General features: G+C 40.6%; 2 protein-coding genes and 1 long non-coding RNA gene across 8 annotated transcripts in view; all 3 read right to left on the bottom strand.

The window, feature by feature from the left end:
- The window catches only part of LOC109486656 (regulator of chromosome condensation-like), a 5,401-nt gene extending 2,332 nt beyond the window's left edge, over nt 1–3,069 (bottom strand). Inside the window, exons 1-6 of the mRNA XM_019790509.1 lie at nt 3,006–3,069; nt 2,115–2,557; nt 1,730–1,925; nt 1,108–1,242; nt 858–968; nt 457–615 (exon numbers count right to left, since the gene is read on the bottom strand). Of these exons, the coding sequence (XP_019646068.1) occupies nt 457–615; nt 858–968; nt 1,108–1,242; nt 1,730–1,925; nt 2,115–2,557; nt 3,006–3,069 (1,108 nt within the window). The remainder of the gene's footprint in view (nt 1–456; nt 616–857; nt 969–1,107; nt 1,243–1,729; nt 1,926–2,114; nt 2,558–3,005) is intronic.
- A 303-nt stretch (nt 3,070–3,372) lies between these two features.
- LOC109486724 lies at nt 3,373–7,084 on the bottom strand. Its single transcript, XR_002141214.1, has 4 exons — nt 6,968–7,084; nt 5,058–5,092; nt 3,710–3,853; nt 3,373–3,453 (listed from the first exon to the last, which is right to left on the bottom strand). It is a non-coding gene; the product is annotated as an uncharacterized LOC109486724 (long non-coding RNA).
- Nucleotides 7,085–10,832: 3,748 nt separating this feature from the next.
- The window catches only part of LOC109486668, a 24,441-nt gene continuing 7,560 nt past the window's right edge, over nt 10,833–27,713 (bottom strand). For 2 of the 6 annotated variants that reach the window (XM_019790544.1, XM_019790545.1), the window contains 13 exons: nt 20,555–20,655; nt 20,191–20,340; nt 19,932–20,084; nt 19,687–19,737; nt 19,354–19,504; nt 18,951–19,199; nt 17,550–17,705; nt 15,919–16,260; nt 14,390–14,523; nt 13,001–14,241; nt 12,569–12,636; nt 12,056–12,314; nt 10,833–11,800 (listed from right to left, as the gene is read on the bottom strand). In XM_019790544.1, coding sequence (XP_019646103.1) covers nt 10,903–11,800; nt 12,056–12,314; nt 12,569–12,636; nt 13,001–14,241; nt 14,390–14,523; nt 15,919–16,260; nt 17,550–17,705; nt 18,951–19,199; nt 19,354–19,504; nt 19,687–19,737; nt 19,932–20,084; nt 20,191–20,340; nt 20,555–20,655 — 3,953 coding nt within the window. In that variant the 3' untranslated portion in view covers nt 10,833–10,902. The remainder of the gene's footprint in view (nt 11,801–12,055; nt 12,315–12,568; nt 12,637–13,000; nt 14,242–14,389; nt 14,524–15,918; nt 16,261–17,549; nt 17,706–18,950; nt 19,200–19,353; nt 19,505–19,686; nt 19,738–19,931; nt 20,085–20,190; nt 20,341–20,554; nt 20,656–27,713) is intronic. The other 4 variants (XM_019790547.1, XM_019790546.1, XM_019790550.1 and 1 more) reach the window with 4 other exon arrangements.

The following is a 27,713-nucleotide window of genomic DNA, read 5'->3' as shown; positions in this document are numbered from 1 at the left end:
TTAGAGTTTCTATGGGTACTTAGAGTTTCTATGGGTACTTAGAGGTTCTATGGGTACTTAGAGGTTCTATGAGTACTTAGAGTTTCTATGAGTACTTAGAGTTTGTATGACTTTTGTATGGGAACTTCGAGTTTCTATGGAACTTCCCATACGAACACTAAGTTCCTATACAAACTCTAAGTGCTTACAGAAACTCTAAGTACCCATAGAAACTCGAAGTTCCCATACAAACTCTAAATACTCATACAAATTCTAATCTCCCATACAATCTGTAAGTTCCCATAGAAACTGTAAGTTCCCAAACAAGAAGAGATTGTACCTATGGTCTTTCGTAGAATTTCCTAGAAACCACCAGGCTGCTTTTTCCAACCCCAAATAGGACTGGACTACTTTTTCCGCCTATCGGACTGGACTCCTTTTTCCACCAACCCGTAGAAGGTGTGTATGGGGACTCACCTTGACTGGTCCAACAGAATGACTGCCTGGGGCCGGCTGCGACCTGCTTGATGTTACTTGGCAGGCCGGGAACAGGCCGGGGGGAGCCGAGCGGTTGTTTGGAGATGACTCCCGTTCCAGCCTGTCCACTGTAGCCGTCACCCCAGCAAAAGACGGCTCCTATAATCCAAAACAGGAAAGAAAATCAGTCAAGAACCTTTTACGCTAGATACACAAAGGATAGCAGTTGCAGTCAGTGGTCATAGATATTAAATCTTTACTCCTGGAAGCTGAACATTGGTATAACAGGTGTACAGCATACAATAGCTTTACGATACACGACAAGCACGTCCATACATTGGTATAACACGGGTAACTACATAGACAATAGACGATAGGAGAGTGAGTGAGTGTGAGCTTACCTGAGGAGCTGAGGGCAACGGCGTGGTCGTCCCCCAATGCTACTTGCACCAGGTTCCTCTGGGAGAGGGCGTCCAGTTTTCGGGACATCCAGATTGTGCGCGGGCCCTCTCCTATTGTAAGAAAAAACAAAAAAGAAGATATGCATCAATGCTTCTGACTACTTTCCACACTCAGGCTTGGAGATGTATTAGTACAGGAAATTTTTTATTTAATAACTGGTAGATATTAGGACAAAACTGAGTGACTTACCCAGCTGGTACAAGTAGTTGTTCCCACAGCCCCAGATGTCGTCTGCTGCGGTCAGTCCAATGGTACTGTAAGTACCGCAGCAGACGTCAATGAACTCTGTGGCTGTGGTCCAGGGGGACGCGGTCAGGGACGACTCTGCAGGAAAACACGGAGGAAAGGACGCGTTATTATATTTCACAACTTCTGCCTGAGTTGTCAGAGAAGCCGCTATATTTACAGGTTCAGGAAATGAACGATGCTATCATAAAGAAGTCTGTACTGATACTAGTAGTAGCCTGACTAAATCTGCGCTCCTAGCGGCCGGCCCGGTATTACACCAGCCGCCTCCTTCGCCGACTGGTGTAATACCGGGCCGGCCGCTAGGAGCGCGGATTTAGTCAGGCTATACTGATAGATGATATAATCTCCAAGCAGATCTTTTGGTGGGGGTAAGACAGTATCAAATTGGCCAGTCTGTGTGGTAGCGACAAGAAAATGGCCATCTATAAAAAGAAAAACGATCTTCCACCATCAACCTCTGCTTGGAGAGTAAGATGATAAACATATACACCCAGTGTACATGTGAAAGTAAATACACCTGTACTCGTGCGTCCCAAGAGTAACTCTCAATCACGGTACTCACCCCGAGATGATCGTTTCAGGGCACGTCGCTCCCTGACCCTTCCTAATTGCCCTCGGTCTGCAGCACCACAGGTGGCGATGGAATTGCCTACCAGGACTGCTAGATGGTGAGCACCAGCAGCGATCTTGGTCGCTGGTGCCCACAGGGAGACCTCCAACAAGCGGGGACCAATGTCGTGGAATACCCCGCCTGCGTCCTGTACAGAAGTGGGAGAAATACATGTAACTAACTGTGCACCGAGTATAAAAATCACAAAGTGCAAAAGACCTCTATACACGTTACAAAAGACCTTACAGGAGAGGTTTCAACTGGACTGACGACCAACCTGGCCATAGATGCTACTCTACTCTAATCACAAACTACTAAAAAACGTGGTGCAACTCACCCTCAGCTGTCCCACCCAGAACACACGGCCCAGGGTGTCCAGTACGGCAGTGAAGCTGTCGCCACAGCACACCTGAGCCGCGATCATGGGGGGGCCAAGGGACACGGAGGTCACCCTCCGGCAGTCCTGGTCACCTGCGTCGGGCCTCGCGAGTTGTGCCTCATCATTAAGACCACAAGACAATACCTCCCCGTCGGCCGTAAGGAAGGCCGAGTGCAGACCCCCGGCGGCCACGTCCACGATGGTTTTACCACGTGGTACGACCACCGGGGTCGGCAGAAGCTGCTCCTGTTCCTGCGGGATCCCCAACTGACCGCAGTCTGTCTCACCAACACCCATGGGAATACCGGCAGGTCGCGAGGGAACAGGAGGAGCTCCGGGGAGGTCGTCCCGTGGCTCTGAGGGCGAGGCCCGGGGTGGCTGCAGACCCGTCTTTTGAGAACCTGTAGACGAGGGGAATAAAAAAAAAGAGGGAGGTCAGCATTAAGTATTTCACAAAAGAAACAAAGTACAGTGCAATCATTCCTCAGTGAGTAAGACGGTACGACAGCAACATGATTCCCGTGTAGATCCTTTATTTAACCTGACACTCAGAAACACTTCAAAAAGTTCTAAACACCAACCACGAGGCTGCAGGTGTTGACTGAGGAATGAAAGCAGTACATGATATAGCAATCAGCTGAGGAATGATTCTAGGTAACACAACAAGGTAGATGAGGAAAAATTACCCCCCCCCCCCTGGCTGATACACTGAGGGTGTGTGATCATATTCCCCAAAGATGAAATTCATTGATAGCTCCCTTGGGATTTGAGAGCTAGGCTTATACCCTACATCCGGTCCCTATGCTGGAAACATGTACAGCAGTGTGGCATCAAATAACTGCAACTCACCAATCAAAGCCATGAAGGTGTCATACTCGTCCTGGATGGAAGTGCCAGCATGCCTGATCCTCATTTTGTCGAACTGCACAAACACAAGAAAGTTTTAAAATCTTCAACACCATGTGAAGATATGGCAGTAGAGGAACGAGCGAATGTCAGGGAAAAGAAACTCTTATATGAGAGTGAAATATGATAACGACGTCCGAGACAGCACGCTACACTGTCTAGAAGTATAGAAGAGTTGTCGCGGCACCAGACTCCCTTTGAGTGTAAATGTGTGAAATCGTGTTGCTTTCCGGCACTGCTATAAGAAAAAAAAATGGTTAAGACATTCCCTCAATGCATAAGAATTTGTGTCTTATTTACTCACGATCATGGCCAGCTCTACCTCCAAGTCAATGTCTTCCTGCTCCCAGTGCATAAGGCCCATGGCCTTCCTTCGCCGAAGTACGAAATCCTGTAGATACAGCGATAATTCATTTGGTAGTCAGTTTCAGGTTGCTTTGTAAAAACATGTTTGAGACAACAGAGACATTTACAATTGCTGTACTACAAATCCCTTAATAAATAAAGACTATAGCCTGATTAAATCGGTATTACACCAGCCGCCCCCCCAGAAGTGTAATACCGGGCCGGCCGGTAGGAGCGCAGATTTAGTCAGGCTAATAAAGACTACAGATGCGTCTTGATGACTAGTGAAGAAATTGACTTACTTTAACCTTGGCGAATGGCAACCCCACCGCCGCTGCCTCGTCAAGCAGACCGGACAGCCTGGGACAACGGCGGTCGATTTTCATCAACCCCCGGCTCCATAACTCATTCAGCTTGTCCCGCTGTTCTGGCTTCATCACGGTTTACTACATGCAAACATACAAGGAGTCGCACCATACATGTATGAGTAACAGAAATATACATCCGAATGTTGCAAAAGATAACAAGTTTATCAAACACAAATTATGCAAAGGAAAATATTAAAACATCAGTAAACAAGACCTACCCACCTACCAAGTATCAAAATAATCCATCAAGGCCTTCTCAAGTTATCGTGTTTACAGACAGACAGACAGACACACACACACACACACACACACACACACACACACACACACACATACACACATACACGAACGCCTCTGAAAACATAACCTTCTTGGCGAAGGTAACTACCTTAAGGTAAACAGGCTTAAGTGCGCTCAGTGAATTCATAAAATGACATTTCAATGGACCTATTGTATTATTACGTCACAGTTTTTTTACCCCCAATGAATGCCGGGACAGTTACATTATTACGTCATTTGTTTACCTGTTCTAAATAACATTCTGGAACGGTCAGTTAAAGAATGAAGATAATTTCAAGTGTGTTTGATTTTTTGCTGTTGACACAGCATTACATGCCGTAATGGGTGATTTTGTTGTGACAGTAGACCAAAGTAGTATCAACTAAAGGCCTTATATCATAGCCTCCTTTTCAGGCGTGTGCGATCTACGTTTGATCAGAAAATACCCCCCCCCCAGAAAAAAAAATTAACGATCCGGGAACGCCTGAAAAGGAGGCTATGATATCAAGGCTATCGCTACACAAACACACACCGCGCGACGCACCCCTGTACAATATAAACATCAATGAACCTATACCATTATTACGTCACAGTTTGTTTACCTGTTCTAAAGAACATTCTAGAACGGTCAGTGAAAGAATAAAGATCATTTCAAAGTTTTCAAAGTAAGGTATGTCTGATTTTTGCTGCGTCTAGTTGTGTTGACACAGCATTACATGCCGCATGGGTGATTTAGTTGCGACATTAGACGATCGCGAAAATAGTACTGTATCAAAAGCCTTATTAAGGATACATGTATTAGGCTAACGCTACACAAACACACCGCGCTACGCACCCCTGTACAATATAAACGTCGTTTGACCGGCATTCATTACGGTAAACAAACTGTGACGTAACTGTACGCAATGTACGACGGTCTACGATAAATATGGCTACGCCAGCATAAAATGAGAAGTGATGGTCGGAATATCCAGTATATACAAACAATAAACGTTCTACTTACAGTCCACAAGAAGCTAACACGTGCGTGTGTGGCGTCTGAAACAGTCAAACAACAACAGATAAGTTTTTTTTTTAAATCCCTAACGGTGTCATTCGTTCGGAAGCTGTTCGAAGTGAACACCTGTTCGAACACCTGCCGAAGACCGGCCGTTACAAACAGTATGTTCGTGGTGAAGATTACTCATCCATATGGTACGTAGTAACAGTAAGAAAATAGCTGTGAAATGATGTCATGTTTACATGTACAAACGTACATAAACTTACATAGACTTTTGTAAGCCAGTTAATGCGTCATAGTTGTATTTCACCTATAGCGCTCAACCTGTTATGTTCGATAACGTTATGAATATAATACTTTTTATTAATAGTAAGAAAATATATTCTAAAACTGGATAGATTTTTAATTAGCAGACGTTTCGGGTGTTCATCCGAAACCCTTCATCAGTACCTGACAGCGCTCTACAACGGATTTAATTTTTTTTCAGGCACTTTGCCGTACTTTAGTTTCTTTCGTTTTCTACTGTTATTTCCTTCCTTTCCTTACCATTTTGAGAAAGTTTTTTTATAACTTTTGACAGTTACCTTTTGTTTACTACTTAGAATGTATTTTAGAACTTTTGTCAGTTACTTTTTGTTTATTTAGAACTCTCCTTAGAATATGGACTGTTTTTATCAGTACAAGTGAATGTTTACAGAGGAATTTACGGAACAAGAATTAAGTTCTAAATACAAACAAAAACAGTCCATATTCTAAGGAGAGTTCTAATAAACAAAAAGTAACTGACAAAAGCTCTAAGATATATTCTAAGTAGTAAACAAAAGGTAACTGTCAAAAGTTATAAAAAAACTTTCTCAAAATGGTAAGGAAAGGAAGGAAATAACTATAGAAAACGAAAGAAACTAAAGTACGGCAAAATTACAAGTCACAAGTGTCTGAAAAATTAAATTTGTTATAAAGCGCTGTCAAGTACTGATGAAGGGTGTCGGATGAACACCGAAACGCCTGCTAATTAAAAATCTATCCAATTTGAGAATATATTTTCTTACTATTATATTCATAACGTTATCGAACATAACAGGTTGGGCGCTATAGATGAAATACAACTATGACGCATTATCTGGCTTACAAAAGTCTATGTAAGTTTATGTACGTTTGTACATAATAATAAAATAATAGAGTAGTTAAATCTTTTCAAACTGGATTGGAATTTTAATAGGTAGACGTTTCAGGTACCGTGCGGTATCTTTCATCGGTACAAATGTTTCTAGAGGAATTTACGGAACGAGAAATAATTTCTAAATAAACAAAAAAAAAAGTCAATGTTCTAAAGAAGGTTCTAAATAAACAAAAGGTGACTGACAAGGTTCTAAGAACATTCTAAAGGTGTTCTAAATAAACAAAAGGTAACTACCAAAAGTTCTAAAACACATTCAAAAAAAGCAAAGAAAATAACTTATTAAAACTAAAGTACGGCAAAAATACAATCAAAAAGTGTCTGAATCCCAATCCAGTTTGAAAAGATTTAACTACTCTATTATTTTATCATCACCCTGGATGAATAATCTTCACCAATGTCTTAAAACATTCAGTAAACTTTGCCGATTTCAGTTGCTACTGAAAACTGTTCCCAAAAGAATTACAAATGGCGTGAGAAAAAGTCGTAAAATCACATACGATTGTCGTACGGTAGAAAAGTGCAAAACTTGTGTTTCGTTACGAAAAAGGTTGTCTTACGTAGATCCTTGTAGGCGGATAGTATTTTAACCTATAAAAAATGTCAGACATGAAAATCGTAGGATGAGTACATGAAAATCTTACGACGACATGATACTAATGTGACCGCACTGTAAAATGAATGTTGTTCGCCATGTTCAGTGTGTATGAATTTAAACAGTAAACGTTTTACTTACAGTTCAGTAGCTGGACAGGTGTGGCAGCGCACTGTTAGGGCGTCTTCACGCGCGATGTATTCAAAGTAAAAGACGTTCGTCTAATGCATTCGAAAACATCAACAGATATGTTCTTGAGTTCTTTCTCCAAGGTAACGAGCGCGAGATCACACGTTACCTGTTCGAACGCACGTGGCGAGTCACGTGCGTGTCACGTGGCGGACACGTGACTGGTATTTCCCGTTAGACATGCGCTTCCAACTCGCCATAGCATGGTAGTATCTCATGCCAACATATAAAAAAGATGTGAGATGAAACAATTGCTTATTAGTGACAGGATTAGATTGGAAATTTGCGGCATCCGAGCTAAGGTCGGACGTATACAATTTATTTTCCTGAGTACTGCGGTCAGACACTGTTGGATCACATTTCCAATCATATATGTTTCCCAACCGCTAGCTCAATTCAGTAAAACAGTTCCGCCGATACAGACACGAGTTTCCAAATAAAATTAGAAGATCTGCTTGGAGATTAGAAATGTTGTCTCTACCCAGACTTTGGAAGCGCTGGTGTGAGAAGAATTATTATTTTTTTTTTTTGTCAGCAAATTTCTGCTCTTTTCAGCCACATCCGAAGCATGGTACTGGTAGAGACTATAGGGGAAATTAACTACGTATCCCGTGGACTAGACTACCTCCGTGCGTGGACTGACTTAGCCTGGGTACCATCCTACTTGTATGCCGGGGCTCACACACTCGCTTCCCTAACAAGTAGGGAGGGAAGCGAGTGTGGGAGCCCCGGCAAACAAGTAGGATCGATGGTACCCAGGGCTACGTAGGACTGACTCTCGTGGCCAGATATTCTTCCCTTATTACTCCGTGAAGGAGGTCTGGACCTCCGGACGGAGTGTTGTGAGTAGCCGTTTTTTCGTGTTCGCAATAAAAACCCTGGGTTCTCTTTGTGTAATCGGCATGCAATTTTATACGCCGTCTGCGGGCATGCCCGTGATGAAGCACGAATGTGTATTTTTGCCGTTGCTGTTTTCGCGGTCAATGTAATATTTCAAATCAAGGACATTGTGCAAACGCACCCCTAACAATTTTGAGGCAAATTGGAATGGTCCAGAAAAACCCGTTCTTTTGAATAGCGGGGGGGGGGGGTAAAAAGTTCAGGCAGATGTACGGAGGGGTCAATAAGTGGTACCAGATTTCTTCAAGATGTTCGCAGCCAAAACGCATTGTTCTGTACGTAGCATTTCTGTTTAATTGGGCATGTGGTGTGCTATTATGGCCGTGATGATGCACGTCTTTTTATTTTCACCGTAGCAGTCTTGATATTGAAGCAAATGCATCTTTTAGAAACATCCCTACTTTTACAATCCTGTGGAATAGGCCGTAGGTTTAGGTAGTTGTCTGGTAGCCGAGGTTCTCTAAGCAGATATTAGGTGGCTGATGTGCATAATGGTTGCGAGTATCTTTGGGATTGTGGTTTGCACCTACTGCGATACCTTGTCAAATGAATAATAAAAAAAAATGTAGTAAATGAAAGGTATTGTTATGAAAGCTGACTTTGTTCATCTATTTGGATTGTCGTATTGTTGATTTTATGTAGCCTGTGTTTACACTAGTCAGTCTGCAATTGTTTCTCCAATTGTGAAACTAGCTACCATATACACAAGCGCAAAGCCACATGGGTGCATACATGTAGATACAAGTTCATCGTATGGACAAGCAATAGGGCATAACAAAGGTTTTAAAAGAATATTAATTGATATTAGGCGAATTCAACCAAATGCCACTGAAAAAAATCATCCAGACCATTTAAGATCACCGTATAAGTCTGAAACCAGACAAAGCCAGCAGTAGATCGGAACACCCGGTCTTTGAAATCCACTCATACTCAAAGACAGGCTTTCTTCCCACTACCAGTGGCTCTCTGAACAATGAACAGTTTAGCATTTCTATGTAGAAGAACGTCTTTTCAGTTTATACAATTTGCTTTTTACGAAATTATAAATGGAATGGAAGACTTTTTACTCATTTTATTTAGAAAACATGAACTGAGCATAAGGTGAATATGACAACAAGGTGATTACCAAAGGCTGTAAAATAATACAAGTATCGAAAGTATACATTCAATATAGTCTTGATAATTTTTATTGCGAATTTAAGTTTGTACGGTGTTCCAAAAGTATATTTTGGAGACGCATACGTAGCTATCGCCCGCCTCAGTCATCTTTTTTCGCAAAACTTACCTTTTCAAAAATAAAACATAAAAATACAAATAGTCTGCCTGTGCTGGTTTGCGCTGAAACTATACTCTAACTGCCAATCATCAAAGTCAAAGTAAGTCAATCACTGATTCATTCCATACTTAATTCTTACATTTTAAAACATATCATAACATACGTCTGAGTTAATAATAATTACCATGTAACATATTGATAGGAACTAATTGCCTCTGATTCAAGAAAAGGCAATCATACACAATACAAGGTACAGTTTGAGCTGTCGTGAAAGCCTATGACTATTTAAGTTTGTGACATTGGTAATTGAGAACAGGAGAAACGCAGGCAGATATTGACCAGGATTTCAGAACCAAGGACAGACTCTCTGCCTATCTAGTGAGATTTCTAAAACTTAGTACCATCACATCAGACCCAAAATCAGACAAAACAACAAACTGTTTTCATTTCACTTATTATAAGTTACATTTGTTTTGATTTCACTTATTATAAGTTACATTAACCAATCAGAAAGAAAGCTGACTTGATTGACAAATACTTGCTGTACAATCAAAAAGTAATACAGTTGGTTTGTGTCGGTAACATGATCGTACACAACAGCAACAAAGGCTACCCTTGGTACATTAAAGGGTAATGATATTTAAGACAGAAATGGTTTGTACAGAATTATGCACTATCAACAAATGGTAGGATTAGAAATGCTGCAATTCATGTAAAAAGGTCAACATAAGATCAATAAACCATCTATGCAGTTAGTCTTTGCATGAACGTGAAGTAACATTCCATATTAGTTCTCATTATATAAACCTGGGCACAGGTGATGTTCTTGGTTATAAGGCTTGATCAGTGAACACAGTATGATTATGTAACCTCATTATGTACATTCATGGGGCCTTCCATGGCTATTACATGTATGTTCCCAAAATGTGAGTGTTTTTACAATACAGTACATGACAGCAAAGGTACAGCATGCAAGAATATGTGTAAATGTCTGTAGATTTCAGTGGGCAAAAGCAGCAGAAGTGGATTAATGTCAAAGCTCATCATACCAAGCCCTTGTTTGAACTTTTACACCTAATTTGCAAATTTACAACTATTGGCAAAACATGTATCAGCATACATGTCACTTGTAAAGAATTCATATCACTTGTAAAGAATTCAATCAGCTCTAAAATCTGCATATATATTATTTTATACAATTCAGTCTACTCCAGATAATTACAAGGATAAAAAAACAATCAACTCTAAAATCTGTCGTATCAAATCTGTTGTATCATTGTTGTTGGAATCGTGTAGGTAGCTGAGATGTACATAAGCTGAGTTGTACATAATAAAATGCAAATTATGCAAATGAGGACCGAATGTGCATATAATTAAGGAGGAAATTTTATAATTACAGTGTTTTATATAATAGAATTTATACAATCATGCAATCTATTTAATCTGTGGCAGGAGTAACATCAACAGATACCAATTATGCTAATGATGACCTAATTTGCATAATTAATGTGAAAATTCTGTGACTCCTTATTGGTGAATGATGGGAATTTCATACCTCGTGACATGTGTAAGATTAACACCACTATACAAATATTATGTTAATGTAGATGTCATTTGCATAATTAATGAGGACATGTTGAAATGAAGTATGACAATGAAAGTAAGCCCATATTTCATGGAGGTATGAGATCTCGGAACTCTTGTTTTTGGCTTAGAAAATCTCACTAAAGACCTCAGGGGCCAGCTTTTGACGCGCGTCATCTCTGATGGCAGACAGAAGAACCCCACGCTCAATGATGCTTTGTCTGCCTCTGTCCGGGAAGAACCCCCGGGTGTGCATGAGCGCTACATTACCATACGTGTCAAACCCTGGGGAGCCTGAGGAGCCGTGGAACATAATGCCTGTATGGTACGTGGGTTTGCGTGGGTCTTCTAGAGGAAACTCAGGGTTCCCAAACTTAACATGGATAATGTGGCGTTGGTCCAACCCTGCGATGGGACAGAAGTCAACCAACTTGCTCCCACCGAAGGGATGGCCAACAAGTACCACCATGTTTCTTTGGTCTACACTGTCCGAGATATAGCACCCAAGATAAGGCAGGCTGTCTATGATACCTGCTATCTCATCATCTACAGCCAAACTCAGGATGGCATAGTCGAGGCCAGACTCGTCACTAGAACATTTGAGGGTGGTTGAAGGAAACCTTACTTTGTATTCCTCTGTTGGAGACACAAAGAATGTTGCAGTGAACAAGCTTAAATCAGTGAACCTTCCAGAGGCTGCATCCATGTCTTTATACACATGGAAACACGTGAGAATCTTTCTCTTACTCAACAGGAACCCTGTTCCCAAAGAACCCCCGGCCCAGTCAATACGACACACTGACCGCTTTCTGTCTTGTATAACATCATAAACAAATGAGGAAAGGCTATAGTTGAAACTACTGGAGAAGAGTTCCTCACGGAGAGTTTTCCTGTTGAGCTGTACCCTCTCCTTGTCTGCATCCCTGCTCGCAGCTTGGACAAAGTCCAGGTTGGGGAAGTTGGCACGTACAATGCTGGTCACTTGGCTCTGCAACTCCAGGAGCTGTTTACTCATCATCCGTTTCCTGAAAAATAGGGAAAAAATTTTTTAAACTCTTATGTCCTATGAGACAAAATAATGGGTGTAAGTTTAGCATCAACTGCACATCTGTAACTGTGGTCTGTACATATAGATTATTCTGAGAACTGATCTCCACCTAATACTTTCACTGATCCCTTGTTGTCAGCTACAAGAGGGAAATCACAAAATCCTCGAAATTATTCAAACAATGTCTGGATTAATTGTGGTTTGCTATTAACAATAAAAAAATTCAATTTACATTGTGTTTATCTTCTCTGCGATGGAACCCTGCCCTGCTGTAACCAGTGCTCTCTTCAGTCCGTCTACTGAAGCGTTGGTCCCAGAGAGATGCAGCCACTTCTCCAGTACTGCCAAACAGTGTGATGATGATGATGATGTGTGATCTTGCTGTCTCTGTCTGATTTGCTCGATGTCATCATCGGAAAGGCCCAGTTTTCTTCCAAGATCTTCCCACGGTGGCTTCATGTCAACAACAGCAGGGAAAAACTCTGCCACAGCTGGAGGTAAGAAGACAGAAAAAATAGAATTAGTCATCATCGATCAATCCATGTACAACTTTTTGTTTTTAAAGTTATAAAAAGGTGTATATACATGATTTGCTGCTAAAAATGGTAACTCTTGAGTACACTCAATGGTCAAGGTACAATCAGTACTGTAAGTACAATCTATTCAATCTATTTGTCCATAAATTAAATGACGTTTAAAATTTACAGAAGTATGAATTTAAAGAAAGCACAGCTATCTTACGTACATAAGACATCTGTCGCCACTGATGCAGTTGTTTCCTGTTGCATGGTTCTGCTGCTTTGACCAGCATGTCTACAGAGAAAAACATCATTCATTGGGTAAGAGAAGATAACGTATGTGTAAAGTAATAGAGACCAAAGGCAAACATGCCTAAAGTCTCACTCACAATATGAAAGCATACATTCAATTTGGTATAACATACTGCAATAGAATTGTAGGGACAATCTGGAATGTTTGAGCTGTCTCAAAACCCATGAAATGTGGTCCAATCTTGAAACATATTCTTAGGGTTCCCACTGCAGACACAAAAGAAGAAGCCTAAATTGTAAACATCTTTTGATATCATGTTTACAGAAGATAACATGGCAGATAACAAACACAGGTCTGTTATAATATCAATACACGCTAGCTATAGAGAAGATATTCAGCTACTTACAGGTTTCGGAACCACTGTGCCAGGCCGATGTCTTGAATGGTGGTTGTGGCAGGTGCAAAGGTTTCACAAGCGACTTCTCCATCCATGAACCATTCTGTGACACTTGTGATTGGGATAAAGCTGCTGGCATCCAGCTCCTTATCCTTGTGGTTAGCACAGCAACACTGGAGGCACCACTTGTACCGTATGCCCGGGATCCACTTGTTGATGATCTCCCTCAGGTCTTCATCCAGACCTTTCCTGATGTCAGGCCCATGGCTGAAGCAGGCACACCCTTCCTTCTCTGATGACAGCAGCTCCACCTTCAGGTAGTGGTCTTTCTTGGTGATGATGAAGGTCTGCTTTAGGTTGCTCGTGATGAACCTTGCACAGCGTGCATATGCCAGCGGCTTCCGCTTGTTGTATCGACGCATACTGGCAATGACAAGGCGGTGGTATACACCTACAGGGAAGAACTTCTCATCAAAGACAACAAAAATAGGCTTGCTGCATTTTGTACCGCTAGGATACAGTCTTTCTCTTTCCTTGACTGTGGTTAGGAGTGAAGGAACAAAGTAGGTGGTGGACTCTGAACTTGAACTGCTTGCAGCTGCCTCATCAGGACTGCACTGGAGGACCAGGTCGAACTGTTCCATCATCTTCAGCAGCTCATCTTTGTGAGCAATGAGGTCACACTTGAGCTCCTCTTGTTTCTTCTTCCACACGTCCATGATGAGGCTGTCTTCTAACACTCCTGTAGCCTCAAGCTGCTCCCATTTGTGTTTTACTTTAAGACCCCGAAACTTGGGGATGGTGATGATGGTTTTCTGGACATCCACAAACCACTGCGGGTCCAAGATCACAAAGTTGCGGAGTTCCGGGGTGTTGAAGAAGAGGATGTCTCCACACAGATGGAAAAACCTCAGGATGATGACAGTGTTTTCCTCTGGTGTGAATCCCTCTGGTACACGAGAGTGGTCAGTAGCAGCAATCACATCCTGAAGGCTGCAGTACTTCCTACCCTGTTTCTCCATTTCCATGAGCTTGGACTTCAGCTCCAGCCAACTGATGGGGATTCTCCTGCCCATGTGGTTTTGCTCTTGGGCAACTTTGAAGATTGCATCTCTCAAATCTGACAATTCTCGATCTTCCAGGTCACGCTTGGTGTTGTCAATGGCAAAGTACCTGTCATACACATCTTTGCCAATGGCCTTTCCTCTTAGATGATCTCTGAACTTGGTGAAGAAGTCCTCAATCTCTCCCTGAAAATGGGACATTTAAAAAAAAAAACATTAATTTTGTACTTCAGCAACAAACAATATGGAGTTGTTTCATTTCTCATATCACTTTTATAGTACTACGGGATAAATACATTAGCCAACCAATTCTTTTTCTAGCAATCAGACAAACCTTGTTTACTTGGTCCTTGTGTGTGCCCACTACAATCACAGGAGGCCCTCGGCCTTGGTTTTCTTCCAGATCACCAGCAGACTTGTTTGGTCTGGTGTGTGCTCGAATGGCCTCAAGATGGTAGTCTGCCACATCTAAATAAATAATAGAAACTTTATTTGAACGTAAATAGGAAGTGCATAGAAAGTGTGATGTTCAGATTTCAGTCTTTCAAGTCTATACGTTGATGAAGGTTAGACATCCAGGTAAACAATACTCATAGGAAATTCAAACTCTACTAATGAACTAACAAGTTCTGTTAGTTCATTAGTGATGCTGAAAAAGAGTGGTTGAGGTCACTCGAAACGTCCGGATATTATCTCATCTAGAGTTTGAATTTGCTATGAGTTTCAAGTCTAATATTAGTTTGCCTTTAAAAAAAAACAGGTTGATAATGTACTAAGACTTGAACAAGATTAAAAGTAATACTCTTCCTCAGTTAAGTAATCTGTTTTATAAAACTTAAGCGACGGTCACAACTCGCCGTGCGTGCTTTTTGTCTGTACGTTTTTGTCGTGGCTACGTCTGCTACGTTTTTTCTGCAAACGTAGGGTGGACGGCCGAGGGAGTACGTCACTCGCAAGGTGTACGTACGTGGTCTGCACGACACGCCTGGCCGTCAGCGGTTGCGTGCATCGTACGTTGCGCAAGTGGTGAGTTGTGCGTGCTTACAACGTACGATCTCTGTGCGATTGCCACGTTGCCGCGTACAGGCCGTACCTACAAGTGCGGCGTGCGCACGATTTCCTTACTCACTCGCACGTTGTAAGTGCGTGCACCTCCTGTTAACTTCATCATCACTAGCCGCCCTGGTGTCTTCCGAGGCCCGTTTCTTTGGATCTTGTCTGGTAGACTTCTTTTGAGCCTTCCTGGGCATCTTGGAGACGAGTTGGCAGTCGCCCGTCAAGTCGTCTTTATATACTGTAGAAATCAGGTGCGTTGCACGTGCGGAGCACCTAGTATGGTGCACGTGTGTTCTGCGTGGTCATTGAGCAGGTCAACTGGGAAGTGAGGAGTAAGCACGGATGACGCAAGCACCGTGCGTGGCACTCATGTGCTTCGTGCGCTGTCCGTACAGCAATTGCACGTGAGAATAGTGAAGTTAGACTCACGGAGTCCGTATGTTGCACGCTCATAGGCTGTACGGGGCACGCGCGTCGCACGTACTCGCACGCACGGGTGGTAAATCCGCAGACCGCACGTAGAAAAAGTATTACATGCACTTAAGGTTCTACGGCGTGTCTGCGTGCTCCCAAATCCGTAGGATTCCGTACGGAGGCGGTACTCACCACGCACGGATGCCGTACGTTTGCCCACGTTTTTGCACGTAGACAGCACGCAGAAGCACGTACAGCGAGTTGTGACCGTCGCTTTACAGATTTCCTCATTTTTCTTAAGCCTTCAGTCATGAGCAAACATCCCCACTGGATATTTAAGATAGCTCAAGTAAGTCTGATATGAACCATGCAGATTCTTAAGTTTATAGTTACCTGCTTCTGTTCTGAGTTGCAGGGCCTCTGCACAGCTACCACTCCAGGGCTCAAGTGGATCACTGAGAGCTTTAGTGAGATTCAGAGTGAGGATGAAGATGGCGTAATGGCTGTAGAAGACATGGTGGCTGCTGTAGTAAACGTCGTGTCCGGCAAAGTCCCAGATGGACATGGCGGGCTGTTCCTTGGATCCGACGATACTGGACAAGTCATCTTTGCCACGAGCGAACTGGGTGGCCAGTGCATAGTCCTCTGATAGGCTAGTTGTCCTTTCTGCCATCTCCTGCGTTCTAGCAGAATGTTCTCTTGGTGGTTTCTTATCCAGCGGTTCATCTGCTTGGTCTGTTTGTAATAGAAAGTAGGGAAATGCACACCAGATTCCATGTAGTACATACAAATGTATATGGCACTCAACATAAAGAAAAGCTGAAGTATGGAAAAGACTAAATTGATGTTTACGGGCCACAGAATTGCCATCAAATCAATATGTACTTGCATTGGTAGAACACTTCTGACGCTGATGACTGTTTCAAAGATTCATGGTCATTTGTAACGATCATAGATGTTGGTACAATCTCTGTATCGAGTGTATCTTAATAATAGATTGTTTGTAGAAAAATTCATCTGATTGGGAATGATGCAAATGCAGTTTTGCCAAATGCCAAACATATTATTAATTTTAGTACATGTTGTGGCTCCAGTATGAGATTCTCCATGGCATTAAAACATTATTCACTAACACGGAAAAAGCATGGAAAAGATTTGTTGTTCAAGTACATAAGTTAAGACATTGAAGTCGGAGGAAGGAAACAGAAAACATAAAATGGGGAAATGCCTACAAAACCTCTCTACATCCTATATCAATCCTACAAAAAATTTCTACGCATTGCCACTGGTTCTAGTTTCTACACCCAGTCTTCACCTCTATTAAAAAAACTTTAGACTTTTAAACATTTATGACATCAACAGATTTCAACTTGCACTTTTCATAGCCCAATATATAAACCATAAACTCCCGGATACTTTTAATGATTTTCTTAATTTTCGTTCACAGATTCACAACTATCAAACTCGTCAACGTTCTGATTTTCATATCCCCCTAGTAAAACTTCTCTTGCCCAGATGTCAGTTAGATACAAGATACAAAGGTGTCACCTTATGGAATGAACTAACTCCAGCCCTAAAGAGTCTTACCTTGTCTTTTTTCTCATTCAAGCAAGCTCTGAAAAACCATTTGATAAACGAACCTAGCCCCCTGTAGTAGTTTCAATTAGTGTTTTCTCTTATTTTAACTCATACTAATTATTATCATTATCATTATTGCGTTGTATTTATAACTTAGATTACCTTATTTCAATGTCATTAATCTATACAGTATATTATTTGATTACCCTTATTGTATTATTTCCATTTTCTATTGTATTATTTCCATTTATTGATTATATTTAATTTTGTATAGTTTAGAGGAGGAGGGCCTAGTATAAGCATTCCATGCTTCTCCCCTCCTCCTGCACCTGTTTTTATCCTTGCTTTGTATTATTACTGTCTTTTGTTTAATGTGCAAACTAATAAAATCAACAAAAAAAACTTGTCAGTCATTGTTGAAACTTCATGAAACAATTTTTTTGTACCTGTAGAGGTGGCTTGGTCAGGTTTAACCTCAGGGGCTCGTGTTGTCTTCTTTTCTTCTTTTGTTCTCTTGGGAACTTTTGGCTCTTTCTTCTTCTTTTCTTGAATCTTTTTCATCTCCGTGCCAACAGCGTGAGCAAACTGATGGTCCTTCATTCCTGACAAATAAACAAAATTATATATTTACTGTCTCTCTTAAAAGTTTTAACTTTGAATACAGCACCTCTAACTGGAGCATCAGTGTGATCAGAAGGTCCTGTGTTTGGGAGAGCCACACCCCACGCACATTAATGAACACACCGCACTTATCAAAAATAGTAGGAGACCTTCCCGGTGTGAGTGGTTCAAACCTTACAGTCTAGTTCGGTCTCGGGGTTGACATCTTTGAAGAGGTGATAGTCACCTGTTATGTCAATCCTTCCACAAATGTGGTAAATCATCATAAAACAAAATAAAACAAGAATTCCCAGACTTCATACCTCCATGAAATATGGGCTTGATATGTAAATGTAAATTTCCTCTTTAATTATGCAAATTACCTCCGCATTAACATGATATATGGATCATGATGTATGTTAACTTTTGATTAACTTACAGATGTCCCAAGTATGACATTCCCATCATTCACCATTACAAAATCATTGAATGTTTGCATAAATTATGCATATTAGGTCATCATTTGCATAATTAGTATCTGTTGATGTTCTGCCTGCCATAGGTTACATACATTACATGTATGAAAGTAGTATAATGTAAAACACTGTATTCATAGAATTTCCTCATTAATTATGCAAATAAAGTCCTCATTTGCATAATTTGCATTTAATCATGTACATCACTCTCTCAGCTACCTACACACCAAAAATTATGAAAATAGGTTGTTCCTATCTGGACTTATTGGCTTTTAAACATTCCGCCAGAAAGTGCCCTGCTGTTCCAGAACAAGCTGCTAGGGGGACCAAACTCACATCACTTATTCCTGACAGAAAAAGCAATCTGTCACCAAAACATCAATACCATAGCATGTTCAGGACAAAAGATACAAAAACTGGAAGTTTTGCTGCAGTACTAAGGTCATCCACCAGGAGGCCCATATTTGACCTTGACGTTTGTCGTCCTAAGACTTACCAACATACCAAATATCATCATAATCCATAAACTTAAGGCGTTCTGAAGTTATGCTGACCACAAAGTTGCGGAAACACAGACAGACACACAGACAGACAGACAGACAGACGTACATACAGACAGACACGCCAAAAACAATACCTCCATTTTTCATGGAGGTAATAATAAAACATAAAATAAATATGATGAAGACATTAACTTTTACAAAGGGGCCATTGTAAGATTTGCTTCTATCTGACCCAGGCATTTATGTAGGTAGAGAAAAATGTACATACCTTTTGTCATTTTCCACTGTTCCTTCCCAGTCATGAGACATGGAGTGATCACAATGCCATCAGTGCTCTCCTCATTCCTGTTGAACTCCAGTTGAAGCAAGCTGTTTTGCAAGCTGCTTTTTCCATTTCCGTGTTTCCCAGTCAGTATAAGCCTGATGTGGTAGTAATCTGTGGTGCCGTCTTTACAGGCCTGCTCGTAGAGAGCCATCATCTCTGGACCTCCCATCTCCACTTCAGTTGGCACTGATGCTGCATCAAAACAGTCATTGTTACTGGTTGAAAATCCACAAAATATAATTGCTAGTAGTACCCATATGTGGGAGGTAAATATGGGCTCAGGTATTGTATTCTTCCATCTACTGCAAGTCCTGTACATTTTCTTTATTATTCATTAGCTACTCACCACGAGGAAACCCAACTTGACCTCTCAGTTTCTGCTCTTCTGGAAGGTTCTTAGTCAGGGTTGACATGGCCTCCTGTGTCTCACTGTGATGCTGCATCTGTACAAGTTTCTGTTTTGCCTGCAGCTGTCTGATCATCTCCTTGGTCTGCTGCTGAAGTAAAATATAGTAAAGTTACAGCTAAAAAATCCACATCTACTGCCTTAGTTTGTGGGAGGTAAATATAAGGCTTAGCTCACTACAGGTACAAAATGTATACCAATTATATTACTGGAACACATTCTGTACTATCTATTAGCTACTCACACCACACAAGGAAACCTAACTTGACCAACCTGGGTTAACATGGCCTGTTCTGCCTGTCTGCTTATCTCCTTGGTCTGCTGCTGAAGTAAAATATAGTAAAGTTAACAGCTTAAAAATCCACATCTATTACTACTACCTTAGTTTATGGGAGGTAAATATAAGGCTTAGCTCACTACAGGTACAAAATGTATACCAATTGTATTACTGGAACACATTCTGTACTATCTATTAGCTCCTCACACCACACAAGGAAATTTAACCTAACTTGACCAACCTGGGTTAACATGGCCTGTTCTGCCAGGTGTCTGATCTTCTCCTTGGTCTGCTGCTCCTCCCGATGCCCCTCACCAGAAGACCCTCCGGCTGCCGGGTGCTTGGCTGGTGGCCCGCCTGATGTATCTGCCAGCTGCCGTTTAACTGGCTGGGCCTGAGATATAATGTTAGTTGGAACATTTCAGCAATAAATGTAGACAGATATAAAATATAAAAGATATGGTGAATTGTACCCACCAAAGCCAACTTGGTGCAAATACCTTAACCCTGCCTGCCTCCTGTGCCAGCTGGTCCATGCCAAAGTCGCTCAGCTCCTGCTGAAGCTTGTCCATGGACGCTTCACTGTCTGTCTCCATCCACTTCAACAGCACCTTGTTGGCTTGGGACCTTGGTGTTTGGGTCTTTGAAGCCTATTATACAGTAGAAGGATAAAGCAATCATTGTGACACAATGAATGTGTTTTGTAGAAAGTATATCACTTACTTACATGTGTAGTAGCAACATTTATACAAGTGCATAGATACTCCCTAAAAACAAGGCATAAGCCACCTTTCAGACTCAAACAAAACTTTCATCAAACGTTATCGGAACCAAAGTACATGTATTTACTTGGATGTTGCTCACCTCATCTGTGGAAAGCCCAAGTGCTCCGGCCAGATCTTCAACCTCATGTGTTTCAGTCACGTTTTGCGAGAAACGGGAGAAGAGCTTCCTCAGTTCTTTATCTACATGTATAATAGTTGAAACATTGACATTACATGTATTTGTAATTACTGGAATTTCATACATTCCAATTTTAGCCTTCATTAAAAAAAGTTTAGCATATATCTCTGAGACTCTACTAAGTTGAGTGGATATCTTTTTGATTTTAAGAAAAATGCATGATAAAAGTTATAAAAAGTTATATCATGTTGTACAGTACACACAGACATTTACACAGTTATCATTATTTACAATTATCATATAGCCGGGTGACGTTGACCAATCAGAAGGCTCCATTCCACATTCCTTATGACGCTGTAATGTCACAAATAGAGTCAAAACCGGGTATTTATTCATTTGTGCAGTCTTGTGTAGTACATTTGTGCATAATCTCGTATCATAATGAAACTGAAACAGGATTTAAAGACTTAAACCCAATATAAGATCACAAACTTATATCGGGAACTGTTTTAATCGGGAACAAAGTTGGTATACTGTACACAATGGCCAGGTCAACAGAAGGAAGAAGTGGTCTGAACGCATTGAACAGTATCTGATCCTTAAGCTTTGTGGCTTTAGCGAGGAGCACGGCGGTATTCTATGAAAGAAGACTCTGAGTATGGTTATGCCTGGAATCTTTTATGGGTCGTGTGGAGAGGAAATAGAGAAGCCCTCAGCAGCCACTGAAAGGATAGATTTTCATGACCATATGGTCCGGTCGGCCCCACAAGAAAACGAACATAGCCAAACTGCGTCGCCAACCTGAGAAATAACTACCACCTCAAAAATTGAAGATTGTTCAATTGCAACCAGGATACATATTTTATTTGAATTCTATCCAGGTTAAATTGCATTGATGACAGGATACATGGGGACTGTTATAGGTAGGTCACCCGTGGTACGCCTAGCAGGGCTGAGGTCGAGGTCAGGGCTGGTATAGAAAGTCGGGCTGTTTCCTGGGCTAAAAGTTTGATATGACGGTCCCTCTAACAAGTAAGGGACTGTACGATATTTACCGGGGGGGGGAGGCCGGTCGTCTGAGGGGGGAGGGTGGGGGGGGCCTAGGAAAAATATTTCAATTTGGGGGAGGGCCTAGTAGGTAAAATTTTTTTCCAAGATCCCTTTAACTCTACAACGTTTTTATACACATTCAAAAACAAGAGTTCCGAGATCTCATACCTCCATGAAATATGGGCTTGCTTTGTCCTCATTAATTATGCAAATAACCTCTACATTAACATAATATATGCATAGCGATGCAAACCTTTACGTAAGTTACACATGTTACGATGTATAAAATTCCCATCATTCACCAATAAGGATTCACAGAAGTTTCACATTAATTATGCAAATTAGGTCATCATTTGCATAATTGGTATCTGTTGATGTTCCGCCTGCCACAGATTAAATAGATTACATGTATAGCAGTACCATTATATGAAACACTGTAATTATAGAATTTCCTCATTAATTATGCAAATTAAGTCCTCATTTGCATAATTATAGAATTTCCTCATTAATTATGCAAATTAAGTCCTCATTTGCATAATTTGCATTTAATCATGTACAACTGTCTCTCAGGTACCTACACACCAAAAATGAAAATATGTTGTTCCAATCTGGACTTATTGGCTTTGAAAGTTTTTACCAGAAACTAACCTGCAGTTCCAGAACAAGCTGCTAGGGGGACCAAACTTACGCCACTTATTCCTGACAGGTTAAGCTATTTGTCACCAAAAAGTCAAGACCATAGCATGTTCAGGACAAAAGATACAAAAACCGGAAGTTCTGCTGCAGTACCAAGGTCATCCACCAGGAGGCCCATACTTGACCTTGACCTTTGTCTTTCCAAGACTTACCATCATACCAAATATCATCACAATCCATAAAGGCGTTCTGAAGTTATGCTGACTACAAAGTTGCGGAAACACACACAGACACACACACAGACAGACAGACACACACACAGACAGCAAATGTCTGTAAGGATCAAACAATGGTGGCAGGGGTCAAAAAATCGATTTGGCTCAAATTTTGCACACTGATAGTACTTGGCCCACAACCCCTCAAAATAGCTTTCTTTCTGCTCCACACCGATCGTTGCCATGGTAACAGCCCAAACATGTTTTGGGGCCATTTTCCCTGATTTGGGCATGCCAGAAACATGAAAATTGCCAAAGTTTAGTGCACTATTACAAACAAATGCTTGAATATATCGGAAAGACAAAAACTGTGCTGAAATGTCCAACTTATCTGCTTTTCTAAAATAGCTTTGAAATTTTCAAGAGGTCCGTTTAAGGGTCTGGGCATCCCGAAGACAATACAGTGTTTTGGGCTTTTGAAATATCCTTATTTCTGCCCATTTTTGAAGCGCTGTAACTCCAAAGATGGTGATTTTTTTTCTTTCAAAATGTGATAACAGATACATAATCATATGTGCTATAAAATGCATGTTTGTAAAGTTTGGCCAATTGTTTGGTTCTCACGTGGTTGTCCTCGGAAGTAGGTCACATTTTACGATTCAAGAAAAATACAAATTTTTTCCATATTTAAGATACAATATATACAATACGAAAACAGCAATCTACTACTACTTTAAGTAATAAGTAATCCTATTGATTGTCTATCAAATGAATGCTTGTGGAGGCTGTAGTCTTGTTTCGTTGCTGTGTACTTGTCCCTGAAAGTAGGCCATATTTTGGACATGTGTTAAAATTATCATTTTGGGCTGTCTTTGAAGCTTTACAACTGACAAAGTAGGATGTTATTTGAATCCAATCTTTGTAGGGTGGTACATACATGTACTGTGTATCAAATGGTACCTTGTTGAGGTTGGAGTCTTGTCTCGTTGTTGTGTACTAGTCCCTGAAAGTAGGCCATATTTTGGAGTGTGCGGAATATTATCATGTTTGGCTAGCTTTGGAGCTTTATAAGTGACAAAGTAGGATGTTTTTTGAATCCAATCTTTGTAGGGTAGTAAATACATGTATTGTGTATCAAATGGATTCTTGTTGAGGTTGGAGTCTTGTTTCGTTGTTGTGTAATTGTCCCTGAAAGTAGGTCATATTTTGGACATGTGCGGAAATTTTCATTTTTGGCTATCTTTGAAGCTCTATAACTGACAAAGTAGGATGTTATTTGAATCCAATCTTTGTAGGGTAGTATATACATGTATTGTGTATCAAATGATATCTTGTTGAGGTTGGAGTCTTGTTTCGTTGTTGTTTTCTTGTCCCTGAAAGTAGGCCATATATTTGACATTACAGAAATTGCATAATATACGGCTGTTTTTGAAGCAGTAATATGACAAAGCAATATTTTATTTGAATTCAATATTTTAAGGGAAGCACATAATTATATGCATTTTGTATCAAATGAATACTTGTGGAGGTTCGGGTCTTGTGTCGTTATTGTGCACTTGTCCCCATATCTAAACACGGTGGTCAAAATTGGGCCCCGATCTCCCCACCTGCAGTAGAACCCGAACCATGTTCGATCTGACGTAATTCGAATAGAACGGTGTTCGAAATGGGGTCACCCGCGGTCATTTACAGTAAACCTGGGTCTTCCGGCCCCATTTTACATGTGTACCTCCTAACAGAAAAAAATCCACCTTTTAACAAATATATACCATTTCCTGGACAACTACATGTCTGCCTTCATTTTGTAGTGGCCTGGAACATGAAACGAAGCTACTGCCGTTATCGTGGGTGACCTTGAAGATCGCAATGCTTGTACTCATCAGCCTAAATAAACACTAGTCATATTCATCCCGTATGACATGCGTCCAAAACTCGTTTAAGATTGGAAGCATGGAGACTCCAACATATCTCATTGACGGCTCAAAATGACCGTAACGGGTTTGTCCAGAATCGTGTCTTAGAGATTTTCGAAAAAGGACCTTGATTTTGAATTATGAGCAATTGAGTGCGAAAAATGTCAAAAAATGCCGTTTTTTCACATTTATGTCGACAAAAACTATACTTAAAATCAGAAATTAAAAAATTCCTATGACACGATTTTTGATCTTATTCCTAGTCGTCGAAAAATATAAAAATCGGGGATTTGGGGGTAACATACGTAGCCAATCTTAAACGATGTTTGCCTAAAAACATGACTCGGACTGTCTCGGACTGGTGCTCCAAATCCCGCAAAAAATCGTCTTTCGGAGCGAGATTTTTCAAAATTAGTAATTTAACTTAAACAACTAACATTAAACCTATGTAAACACGATAATTTCATTTTATTTTGACGGAATTTACCCGTCAATACTATTTGTTTATTTTCAAGTGGTTTACGGGTAGTTAAAAACAGGCCAAACTTGCGTCTTGTAACCTGATACGTTTTCGAACCCCCCTAGCAATGGGAAAGAATACCGTAGTGACAGACCGCCGTGAAACATTAGCACACGTGCACTTCCGTACTTGAAGCCCTATAAACGCCAAGGTAGGACGTTATTCAAATTCGATTCTTTAGCAGAAGCAACTTGATCTATTGTCTATGAAATAAATATATCGAAACGTGAGCAATATTTTCTACTTTCGGGGACAGTTACAAGAAAACAACATGGAATATGTCGTAAGTATAGAGCAACTAAGCCAGAACCCACCTTCTATAGGCCTTCATTTCATGGACAATAGATAAGTTACTTCTGCTAGAGAATTGAATTTAAATAACGTCCTACCTTGGCGTTTATAGGGCTTCAAGTACGGAAGTGCACATGTGTGCTAATGTCTTTATATGTTTGAATATGGGGACAAGTGCACAATAACCACACAAGACCCGAACCTCCACAATTATTCATTTGATACAAAATGCATATAATTATGTGCTTCCCTTAAAATATTAAATTCAAATAAAATACTACTTTGTCATATTTACGGCTTCAAAAACAGCCGTATATTATGCAATTTCTGTAATGTCCAATATATAGCCTACTTTCAGGGACAATTACACAGACACGAAACAAGACTCCAACCTCAACAAGAATCCATTTGATACACATGTATAAACTACCCTACAAAGATTGGATTCAAAAACATTCTACTTTGTCAGTTATACAGCTTCAAAGATAGCCAAAAATGAAAATTTCCAAACAAGTCCAAACTATGGCCTACTTTCAGGGACAATTACACAACAACGAAACAAGACTCCAACCTCAACAAGATATCATTTGATATACAATACATGTATATACTACCCTACAAAGATTGGATTCAAATAACATCCTACTTTGTCAGTTATAGAGCTTCAAAGAGAGCCAAAAATGAAAATTTCCGCACAAGTCCAAAATATGGCCTACTAGTACTTTCAGGGAAAATTACACAACAACGAAACAAGACTCCAACCTCAACAAGATATCATTTGATACACAATACATGTATGTACTACCCTACAAAGATTGAATTCAAATAACATCCTACTTTGTCACTTATAAAGCTCCAAAGCTAGCCAGACATGATAATATTCCGCACACTCCAAAATATGGCCTACTTTCAGGGACAAGTACACAACAACGAGACAAGACTCCAACCTCAACAAGGTACCATTTGATACACAGTACATGTATGTACCACCCTACAAAGATTGGATTCAAATAACATCCTACTTTGTCAGTTGTAAAGCTTCAAAGATAGCCCAAAATGATAATTTTAACACATGTCCAAAATATGGCCTACTTTCAGGGACAAGTACACAGCATTGAAACAAGACTACAGCCTCCACAAGCATTCATTTGATAGACAATCAATAGGATTACTTATTACTTAAAGTAGTAGTAGATTGCTGTTTTCGTATTGTATATATTGTATCTTAAATATGAAAAAAATTTGTATTTTTCTTGAATCGTAAAATATGACCTACTTCCGAGGACAACCACGTGAGAACCAAACAATTGGCCAAACTTTACAAACATGCATTTTATAGCACATATGATTATGTATCTGTTATCACATTTTGAAAGAAAAAAAATCACCATCTTTGGAGTTACAGCGCTTCAAAAATGGGCAGAAATAGGGATATTTCAAAAGCCCAAAACACTGTATTGTCTTCGGGATGCCCAGACCCTTAAACGGACCTCTTGAAAATTTTAAATCTATTTTAGAAAAGCAGATAAGTTGGACATTTCAGCAAAGTTTTTGTCTTTCCGATATATTCAAGCATTTGTCTGTAATCGTGCCCTAAACTTTGGCAATTTTCATGTTTCTGGCATGCCCAAATCAGGGAAAATGGCCCCAAAACATGTTTGGGCTGTTACCATGGCAACGATCGGTGTGGAGCAGAAAGAAAGCTATTTTGAGGGGTTGTGGGCCAAGTACTATCAGTGTGCAAAATTTGAGCCAAATCGATTTTTTGACCCCTGCCACCATTGTTTGATCCTTACAGACATTTGCTCTTAAACGTCTGTCCATACATATCATAGTGATTTGCCGGTCACTGGAATTGGCAGAATTTTACGTTCCAATAATATCCATCCCTATTATTATAATGTATTCGCCCAAATCCCCCACAGTCCCCTTCAAAATCTTGCATTTTCGCCAGAATCGGCGAAACTGGACTACACAGCAAAATTACATGGATTAAAATCGCGGCAATCGCGACACCGCGAAACGATACCGATCAAAAATGTAGGGAAGGCTTGTCTGAAGATTTTTAATTTCGCCGTTCAACGCACCCTTCCCAGTGGTGTGCATGCGTCGCCAAAGGTGACCCGCTGGTCCCGCCTCGCAACTCGCTCGAACTTCTCGGCATGGATGTCGGATGTCGACGGATTAATTTGGTATTTTTTTAAACCAAGGACTATTTTAACATTCATATCTATGTCCCTCCAAAGTTAATTGAAAACAACACGTAACTTGGCAATATTGTTTCCCTGTTTGTAATAAAATTGACGCGGAAGACGTGGACGAAGCGTAGGCTAGATAGAGGATAATTTATTTTGATTACACTGAATGAACTTAACGTTATTGACTTTAAATTTATAGCTCGATGTACCAGCAAAATTTGTGCTGCCAAATTTGCCCCTCAACATGCAAAACATGGGTTGAAATTCAAAATTTTTCCGGGGGGTGGGGGGGGTGGG

Source organism: Branchiostoma belcheri, unplaced genomic scaffold (assembly GCF_001625305.1).
Source record: "Branchiostoma belcheri isolate BF01 breed outbred unplaced genomic scaffold, Haploidv18h27 scaffold82, whole genome shotgun sequence".
In the NCBI taxonomy this organism is placed as follows: Eukaryota; Metazoa; Chordata; class Leptocardii; order Amphioxiformes; family Branchiostomatidae; genus Branchiostoma; species Branchiostoma belcheri.
Note: the sequence above shows the minus strand (reverse complement) of the source record. Positions and strands in the feature narration are given on the sequence as shown.